We start from the raw sequence: 10,597 nt of genomic DNA, 5'->3' as shown, positions 1-10,597 counted from the left end.
CTTGAATGAACAAAATTAACACAAATTTTCTAAACAAACTCAATCAATAAATAAGCTCCCATTCGTCACCCTGTCCAGCTCACAAACAATCCAGCACACCACAGATCGATCCCCCACACATGACGTCGTCGCCGCAAAGAAACCCGAAGCCCGAGCCTCCGACGGTCACATCGGACGTCGCGTCGCAACCACGCTTTCAGTCGGTTCGGAGCTTTCGCGCGTAAAGCATCGCGTTTACGGGTACAAACTTTCGCGGAGGTGTACTTTTATAAAAATTGTGTGTGATTTAGTATTACGAATTAAAACAAGCCGGTACGCTCAGGTTAAGTCGTCGTGCCACGGAAATATCGTTTTATGGGAAAATTCGGGAGTGCTGCACTCCAAAGTGATTGTGAGGTGATTATTTGCTGATTGTACTTGTAGTAGTAGTGGGAGAGTTATTATTTTTAAATATTGATCACTATTGATTGATTGAAAAAGAACAGGGTGGAAAACCCAACGGTGAAATTACAACCTTCGTAACCAGCACTCTTAGTGAAGGGACGACTGCCTCGTCGTGTTCCAACAGAAAAAAAAGAAAAACACAGAAACCGTGAATGTTCAAATTTATAATTAATCAGCTTTTCGTGACCATGTGTATCGAACAAAAATCGACATTTCCTCGAGCAACGGAAATCGAGCCCGCAGCGAAAAAGATAGCGGAAATCGCCGGAAATTCGGACTCATCTTTGGCCGTTAATGAACTTTAGATCACGGGCAGCATCAAGAGGGTGGTGGATCGGTTGAAAAAAAAAATGAAAACAAAACTTTCACAAAAACCAGTTCCTCACCTGAGGAGCTTCAAGTCAGTCGTTTGTCAGGGGTGAACCAAATGCGATTACCCCGACCGTGAGTGAATGGCGCGGGCCACACGCGCAAAATTTGCATATTCGCGAATGGCGGCGTGGAAAAAAACATTAGTGATTCAACTGAAGAAACAACCCGACGACGCGGTTTTACGCAAATGTCAGCTGAGAGAAGACGGGGGATTGTGTGTGAAGATGATTTGTGAGCGGGAATTACTGTGTGAAGAGTGACTGGATTTGCTGTTATCTTTCGGGTGATAAGAGGAGAAATTTGTTTTGACACTACAAGTTGACCAAATGAACCTTAAAACTTGGAAAAAAACAAAGATATACAAACTTATAGTTTGTTTGACAAGTCAAGGAGTCGGTCCTTTTTCCGTCCCATTTACCGATTATCTTTTTTTTCAAACAATTCTTTTAAGAAAAAAAGCAGCTGTAATAGAACATTAGGTGCACTATGAAAATACATGCCAATGCTCTAATATATCTTATGAAAACAATTTCACACGTTTAAATGTGATTGTGAGTAAATTTCGTAAACATTTCCGTTAGACATTTTTGAAAATGAGTTGTAATTTTGTAAAAATTTATCATATGCACTTTATTTTTTAATAAAATTATGATATTATTGTGTTAACATTCATTATACATATGAAATTACGGTTGTATTCAGCCATAAAATGAAAAAAAACCAACCTTCAACCTTGATCAGATCGTGATAAATAAACTTTTTACAAAACCATTTTCAGCCGCCTAGCCTGATTTCAGTGACAATTGCAATAAAACCCGATTTTTTGGTTTGATTGATTTTAATACGTTTGAAAGTATATTTAATAATGACAATTTTAGAAAATACACCTGAAATTTCTAAAAATCAAATAAATAATTTTTCACATTTGGCCCGCCACTCAAAAAATAGACACGCCTGATTTGAGATGTTTGAAATCGTTTTTTTTTTTTTGATTTTTGCTCTTTTTTTTGTTTGCTCGCCTCAAATAAATTAAATTGAGTCTACGGTGTGAGATTAGGCAGGGTGGCCACTCAAATACCATTTTCAAGTTCCCGACTTTTTCCCGAGTTTTCCAGACTCTCTCATTTACGGCATTTCTTTGAAAAATATTTGCAACGGCCTTACAATATCTAAAGAAACTTAACAACAAATCAATTAACAATTACATAACATTTAAAGGTTCATTTGAAATATGCCAAACATAACACCATTTCCATCTAACATAATTTTTCAAACAAAATGTGATGGCAACAAGATGAAAAAAAAACTAACTTACACAGAAAAGCTTGAAACATGATTACAGTAATATTTTTTATAATTTATATTATCTAGATATTCACGCCAAAATATTTTTTTCATGTTTCTTAAATTATATGTTTTAATATTTATGTTTAGAATCAAGCTTGATTTATCATGTGTTCAGTATTTTTTTTTTTTTCAACTGAAAAGGTGCATGCTTTACTCTCTTATTTTATGCAAAGCTTTTGAAAAGGTTAATTTTAAAAACATATTGATTTTGACCTAATGGGATTTTTTTCAAAAAGTTTTGATTTTTTCCTCTGTTCCACAAATTTAAAATAGTCACCGCAAAAAAAATATGCAAACTCAACCTTGTTTTTTTTTTCTTCAAATATATGTAATGTGACAAAATGACACAGATAAAATTAGGCATTTCTTTATAGTTTGGGTGCTTTGTTGTTGTTGAAAATTTACTGTTACCCTTTGAATTAAACAAACTTAGTCAAAAATAAATCGAAGATTTTGGATCTATTGGTTCACATTTTTATATGAAAATCTGTTTCAAATGCGTTATGATCAACCATACAATATGTTTTAGGAATTTAATGTCTGAAATGAGCAATTCTCCACGAAATCGGTCTTTTATTGGAATTTTAATTTTTGTATTTTTTAATCCTGAACTGAAACTTTTTTGGTGCCTTCGGTATGCCCAAAGAAGCCATTTTGCATCATTAGTTTGTCCATATAACTTTCCATACAAATTTGGCAGCTGGCCATACAAAAATGATGTATGAAAATTGAAAAATCTGTATCTTTTGGAGGAATTTTATGATCGATTTGGTGTCTTCGGCAAAGTTGTAGGTATGGATATGGACTACACTGAAAAAAAATGATACACGGTAAAAATATTTTTTTTTTGGTGATTTTTTATTCAACTTTTTGTCACTAAAACTCGATTTGCAAAAAACACTATTTTTTAATTTTTTTATTTTTTATATGTTTTAGAGGACATCAAATGCCAACTTTTCAGAAATTTCCAAGTTGTGCAAAAAATCTTTGACCGAATTATGAATTTTTTAATCAATACTGATTTAAAAAAAACGAAATATTGGTCGTAAAAAATGTTCAACTTCAACTAATAGTCCGATTTACAATGTTAAAATATGAAACATTCGTGAAATTTTCCGATCTTTTCGAAAAAAATACTTTCAAAAATTTTAAATCAAGACTAACATTTTAAAAGGGCCAAAAATTCAATATTACGCCCTTTTGAAATGTTTGTCTTGGTTTAAAAAAAAATTAAATATTTTTTTCGAAGAGATCGGAAAATTTCACGAATGTTTCATATTTTAACATTGTAAATCGGACCATTAGTTGCTGAGATATCGCGTTAGAAAATAGTGGGCTGTTAGGGTGAGACTTAGAAAACATCAATTTTCCTGGTTTTAAACACTTGCATGGCAATATCTCAGCAACTAAGGGTCGTATCAACAAAGTTCAAAAAAGCAAAATATAGAGAATTTTCTCAGCCTTTCAAAAATATTTTTTTAAATGGGGAAACATGTGCACTAATTAAAAAAAATGAAAAACTGCTACTATTTTCAAAAAAAGTCACATAAAAATGGATTTAACTTGAAAACGGTGCACTTTATCAAAATTTCACTGAAGTACTTTTTGATTGCAAATTTGATTTTACATCGAAAAATGAAGTTGAAAAAATTTTACGACCAATATTTCGATTTCTTGAAAAAATTCAGTATTGATTAAAAAATTCATAATTCGGTCAAACATTTTTTTGCACAACCTGGAAAATTTCTGAAAAGTTGGCATTTGATGTCCTCTTAAACATATCCAAAAATAAAAAAAATTAAAAATAGTGTTTTTTTTTGCAAATCAAGTTTAAGTGACAAAAAGTTAAATAAAAAATCACCAAAAAATTTTTTACCGTGTATCATTTTTTTTTTTAGTGTGGTCCATATCCATACCTACAACTTTGTTGAAGACACCAAATCGATCAAAAAATTCCTCCAAAAGATACAGATTTTTGAATTTTCATAAATCATTTTTGTATGGACAGCTGCCAAATTTTATGGAAAATTATATGGAGAATTTAATTATGCAAAATGGCTTCTTTGGGCATACCGAAGGCACCAAAAAAGTTTCAGTCGGATTAAAAAATACAAAAAAAATGGAATGACCGAAATCTGAGAGAACTGCTCAAATATCCTTCCATTTTTAATTAGATTGATAAAGTGGAATGAACCTTACATTTTAAATGGAAAGACGATTTGAGTGCAGTTGGATAAATACGACGAGTGCTGAAAATATCAAGTTTTGCAACGAGTTGCATACAACATTTTTTGCAATTCAGAAAAACGCTTCTTGAATGGAATTTCATGTCAAACATCCATGTGTTTCGTAAATTCACCACACAAAGCAAAATATATCGAAAAATGTTACTTTTCGATACTAGTGTTGAAAAGTTTAACTTTTCAGCACCCAGGTATTGAAAGGTATTAATTTTGAATTCTTTTATATTTGGTAGGGAAAAGTAGGCCGTTTCGTTTCCCGGTAAGAGAATCGAACTTTGGATTGGAAATCCAGCACGCCGCTAGTCGAAATCCATCCCCTACCGGTCAGTATTCCCAGTGAGCAGATTTACTCTTTGAAGGGATCTGACTTGCCGAGCCAGACAGGAATCGAACCCATCACCTTCCGCTTACAAGGCGAAACCACACAAGGCGACAGTTTCACAGTGGAATTGCAAAAAAAAAAATAAATTTATTCATAATTTGGAAAAAAAATAACAGTCTAGCGTGGGATTCCAGATTATTACAAATTTTTGCGAATTTTGACAAATTCCCGACTTGAGTGGCCACCCTGGATTAGGTCTAACAAATTTCTGCACAAATATTATGCATATCTTATATGAGCAATTCTCTACGAAATCGGTCTTTTTTCTTCAATTTTAATTTTTGTATTTTTTAATCCGGCTGAAACTTTTTTGGTGCCTTCGGTATGCCCGAAGAAGCCATTTTGCATCATTAGTTTGTCCATATAATTTTCCATACAAATTCGGCAGCTGTCCATACAAAAATGATGTATGAAAATTCAAAAATCTGTATCTTTTGAAGGAATTTTTTGATCGATTTGGTGTCTTCGGCAAAGTTGTAGGTATGGATACGGACTACACTGGAAAAAATAATACACGGTAAAAAAAATTTGGTGATTTTTTTATTTAACTTTTTATCACTAAAACTTAATTTACAAAAAAACACTATTTTTAATTTTTTTTATTTTTTGATATGTTTTAGAAGACATAAAATGCCAACTTTTCAGAAATTTCCAGGTTGTGCAAAAAATCACTGACCGAGTTATGAATTTTTTAATCAATACTGATTTTTTCAAAAAATCGAAATTTTGGTCGTAAAAATTTTTCAACTTCATTTTTCGATGTAAAATCAAATTTGCAATCAAAAAGTACTTTACTAAAATTTTGATAAAGTGCACCGTTTTCAAGTTATAGCCATATTTAAGTGACTTTTTTGAAAATAGTCGCAGTTTTTCATTTTTTTAAATTAGTGCACATGTTTGCCCAGTTTTGAAAAAAATATTTTTGAAAAGCTGAGAAAATTCTCTATATTTTGCTTATTCGGACTATGTTGATACGACCTTTAGTTGCTGAGATATTGCAATGCAAAGGTTTAAAAACAGGAAAATTGATGTTTTCTAAGTTTCACCCAAACAACCCACCATTTTCTATCGTCAATATCTCAGCTACTAATGGTCCGATTTTCAATGTTAATATATGAAACAATTGTGAAATTTTCCGATCTTTTCGAAAAAAATATTTTTGGAATTTTCAAATCAAGACAAACATTTTAAAAGGGCGTAATATTGAATGTTTGGCCTTTGTGAAATGTTAGTCTTGATTTGAAAATTCCAAAAATATTTTTTTCGAAGAGATCGGAAAATTTCACAAATGTTTCATATATTAACATTGAAAATCGGACCATTAGTTGCTGAGATATTGACGATAGAAAATGGTGGGTTGTTTGGGTGAAACTTAGAAAACATCAATTTTCCTGTTTTTAAACCTTTGCATTGCAATATCTCAGCAACTAAAGGTCGTATCAACAAAGTCCGATGAAGCAAAATATAGAGAATTTTCTCAGCTTTTCAAAAATATTTTTTTCAAAACTGGGCAAACATGTGCACTAATTTAAAAAAATGAAAAACTGCGACTATTTTCAAAAAAGTCACTTAAATATGGCTATAACTTGAAAACGGTGCACTTTATCAAAATTTCAGTAAAGTACTTTTTGATTGCAAATTTGATTTTACATCGAAAAATGAAGTTGAAAAATTTTTACGACCAAAATTTCGATTTTTTGAAAAAATCAGTATTGATTAAAAAATTCATAACTCGGTCAGTGATTTTTTGCACAACCTGGAAATTTCTGAAAAGTTGGCATTTTATGCCTTCTAAAACATATCAAAAAATAAAAAAAATTAAAAATAGTGTTTTTTTGTAAATCAAGTTTTAGTGATAAAAAGTTAAATAAAAAAATCACCAAATTTTTTTTACCGTGTATTATTTTTTTCCAGTGTAGTCCGTATCCATACCTATAACTTTGCCGAAGACACCAAATCGATCAAAAAATTCCTTCAAAAGATACAAATTATTGAATTTTCATGCATCATTTTTGTATGGGCAGCTGCCAAATTTGTATGGAAAATTATATGAACGCACTCATGATGCAAAATGGCTTCTTTGGGCATACCGAAGGCACCAAAAAAGTTTCAGTCGGATTAAAAAATACAAAAAAAATCGAATGACCGAAATCCTAGAGAACTGCTCATATACACTATGATATTTCAGTTTCAATTACATCTTTTAAAATTGAAACAAGGAGTCTTTATTTTGATTTTAAAAACAAAAAAAAACATCTAAAAAATACAGAAACATTTTTTTAAACGCATATTTTAAAGATCTTATTGAATATTTGTGTTTTTTTTTTTGCAAGTTTGGTCGCTAACCAAAGCTAAATGAGCATTATTTTCGCAAAATAATATTTTGTTTTATTTCGCAGAACTGGTGTGTGTATTTCTTCAATTTCCAACGAAGCCTTCTTCCTTTTTTGTTTACAAATTTATATCATTGGCAGCTGTCTATACAAAAATGCTATTAAACTGATAAAAAATCATGAGAACTATTTTTTAGATACAATTGGCGTATTCGACAAAAGAGCTGCTGAGTTGCGACCTCTGAGAGTAAAAAAAAATAGTGTGGTTTCTCTGTATTATTAGAAAAAAGTGCAATTTCAAAAGTTTAAATTTGAGTTCAACATTTTGAAAATTACAAAAAAAATATAAGACTTAAATCAATTTCGGAACTTTTGAAATTGGCTAAAATTACATCAAATTTGATAACAAACAGCACAAGTTGATTACAATGAAAATAAATCAGCAAAATCAGCATTTTGTAATTTAAAGCACCATGTGTGGCTTCCAGCTTCCAGGGTTTCACGACAGTTAACACCCTACCAGTGAAAATAAATAAAACATAAGTTTCGATTTCATTTTACATGCCGGTTAGCGAGATTTGAGAAGTTTTAGTCGCAAAAAAATTAAAGATGCCAAATTTCACCTTCACATTTGGCCTGTGCGATTTCTTTACTTTTCACACATTTTGATTCGCAGCTGAGTGTTACATAAACGGCAAACCCGTTGCTCGATTTTATTTTCGTGATTTTTTCGTCCTTCTCAAATATTGATCTCTTTTTAAGTGTTAAAACAAGTAATTTAGCCACGTGAAATTTCAACAAGCATGTAATTTTCCACAACCTGGAATCAATCCGGACTGCACGTTTCGTCTCCCAAACATGCAAATCATCCGGGGAAATCTCACTTTTGTGAGTCCGAGTCACGCAGTAGGCGGATTCCCACAGGGCAGCAGCGCCTACTAAGTGTACCTACTTCCAGCAGTAGTAGACAGGGGGAAAACAGCAGCTGCTGGACCTACTTCCCCAGGGGTTAATTACAAAGCAAATCATCAGGGTAGTTTGGCATTCACGCGGTAATTTGTCACGCAGTAATCACGGCTGGAACTTATGTGGCTGACTGTGTTTGCCAAGACATGCTGTGGTAATTTCGCTGCAGATTACCCTTGGTCGCGGGTGAAGCCGGTGTAAAGTTTCTAATGACAAGCGGCTACTGCGGTTTCCACTGAGTGCTAATTGCCCTCAGATGCTGGACATAATTGAGAGTTGTCGAATGACATACAAATCTATTTCAGGTTCTCATGGTTATTTGGAGAGCAGCTGTTAGTGTTGTTGTATGATTTGCCTGGGCGGGAAGTGATGATACTCCACTTTTTTAAGGGGATAAGGGAAAATCTCCGCAGTATCGTCAAATGAGTTGAACGGTTGCGACAAAAATAGATTGAATTTTATCGAACTGTTATTAATGTTAATTTTTGCAAACTCACGAATATTCATTAGGAACAATCCCTCGAAGCCAAATTCCGTCTACCTCAAAAGTTCGCCTTCTCTCAAATTCAAATTCCCCTAACCTTCGCTCAACCAACCCGCAAAATTACCTAGCTGCCAAACCGATCAATCAAGTAATAACAACCTATCTGAGCAATTCCGGCTCAACCCCGAGCAGCAAACCTCATAATTTCGGAAGCTGCCCCCCTCGGGTCTCCTTCTACGACGTCACACGTGACTAAGAAAAGCTCAACAACGCGCACGCAAATTGCGCAACCCCCGGAGAGAGATTCCATCTCTCCGAACAAGCTTTTTGAACGCGCTACACGCTTTCGTTGAACTCGCTCGTTTCGTAATCCCCGTGAACTCCAAAAATGATGAGGAAAGACACGGCTTTTGACACCGTTTTTTTTCCGGACCGAACTAAGCCAACCGGATAATGTGGGTTGAAGACGGTTTGAAGACGTAAACGCGATTACAAAATTAAATAAATAAATAAATTGAGTGCGAAATTTGGTCGTCCTTGAAATTGGTGATGACTTCACTACAGAGTGACCCATGCAGCAAAACAAGCTTAAACTCAAAAGTGAGTCATTCGGCGTGGGCGTGTAATGACAGATTGTGGAGTTAAGCTATTTGCCGCGAAGCGGCGCCAGCGTACAAATTTAAAAACAACTGTTACGTCTACTTGTCGCTGACCTTCTGGACAGTGTTAAACTTGAACTCAACACAGTGTGGTGTGACATTTGGAACTGTTGGATCACGTACTTAGGTCGTCCAAACGCGCCAAGTGGAACGTGACTTACGGCAAGTGTGGTGTTTTCGCAGGATTCCGGCAGATCTTGACGGCTGGTGGCCGAACATCTCAAGAGTATGGTCCTGGTGCGGTGGCACTCGCCATCTAGCGGAAAAATGCGCAAGATGGTGCTGGTTCTGCTGGGCGCGGTGCTGACGCTGCTGACGACGGCCCGGGCCAAGCCGACGCTCAGCTTCGAGCTGTCCCGGATACCGGGCTTCACGCAGATCGTCGAGCGGAAGCTGCAGGACGCGATGAAGAGCTACAGGTGAGTTTAAGCCCCACAATGGTTACTATGGTGGTAATGGCGGAGGGATGAAGAGGGATTTGCGCAAAATGTTTACTTTAGTGGGAATTTGGAAAGATACAGATAAATATGGGTTCAAATTAATCATCATTGATTCTTGTTTGCAACTATTCAAAACTGATATCTCATCAATTTTCACTATAGTGGTTATGACGAAGAGATGGAGATAAATTTTCGCAAAATATTCAATGTAGTGGCAAATGAAAGTTCAAATTTTCTAGGTTAAGAGTGCACAACAACCAAGGAATGATTTTGGTTTGGAATCATTACAAATGTATTATTCTCAATATTCACTAAAGTGATAATGACAAAAGAGATGGAGAAAAAAAACAAAAGCTATTCGCTGTAGTGGTGATATGGAGATAAATTTTAGTTCAAATTTTTGGGATTAAGGGTGCACAACAACCAAGGAATAATGTTGGCTTGTAAATATTAAACATTGATATCTCCTCAATATTCACTATAGTGTTAATGACGAGATAAACCAACAAAAAATGTTCGCTGTAATGATTATATGGAGAGATGCACATAAATTTTAGTTCAAATTGTTCGGATTTACTATAGATTCTTGTTTGGAACTACTAAAAATTGATATCTTGTCAATGTACATTGAGTAATGACGAAGAGATGGAGATAAATTTCCGCAAAATGATCACCGAAGTGGTAATATGGAAAGTTGCACATAAATTTGGGTTCAAATTGTCTAATCTAATCTAATCCAATCGAACACAAGCGCAGCCAGTCCGAAGAAAGTATCCTGGAAGAACTTGTGGTTAGATTACGTCCCAAGTTCTTTCTTGTCAATATTAATTATTGCAGTACACTTGAGTAACCCCGAAGATGTATGGGTAATTCTCCGCCAACTCACACAGCAGTTGCCCCGACCCCTCTTCGATTTGCGTGAAACTT

General features: G+C 34.4%; 1 protein-coding gene across 1 annotated transcript in view; it reads left to right on the top strand.

The window, feature by feature from the left end:
* Positions 1–211: 211 nt before the first annotated feature.
* LOC120431040 (uncharacterized) overlaps positions 212–10,597 on the top strand; it is a 36,252-nt gene continuing 25,866 nt past the window's right edge. The window contains exons 1-2 of the mRNA XM_039596195.2: positions 212–396; positions 9,414–9,649. Coding sequence (XP_039452129.1) covers positions 9,459–9,649 — 191 coding nt within the window. The 5' untranslated portion in view covers positions 212–396; positions 9,414–9,458. The remainder of the gene's footprint in view (positions 397–9,413; positions 9,650–10,597) is intronic.

This window comes from Culex pipiens, chromosome 1 (assembly GCF_016801865.2).
Source record: "Culex pipiens pallens isolate TS chromosome 1, TS_CPP_V2, whole genome shotgun sequence".
Lineage (NCBI taxonomy): Eukaryota > Metazoa > Arthropoda > Insecta > Diptera > Culicidae > Culex > Culex pipiens.
Note: the sequence above shows the minus strand (reverse complement) of the source record. Positions and strands in the feature narration are given on the sequence as shown.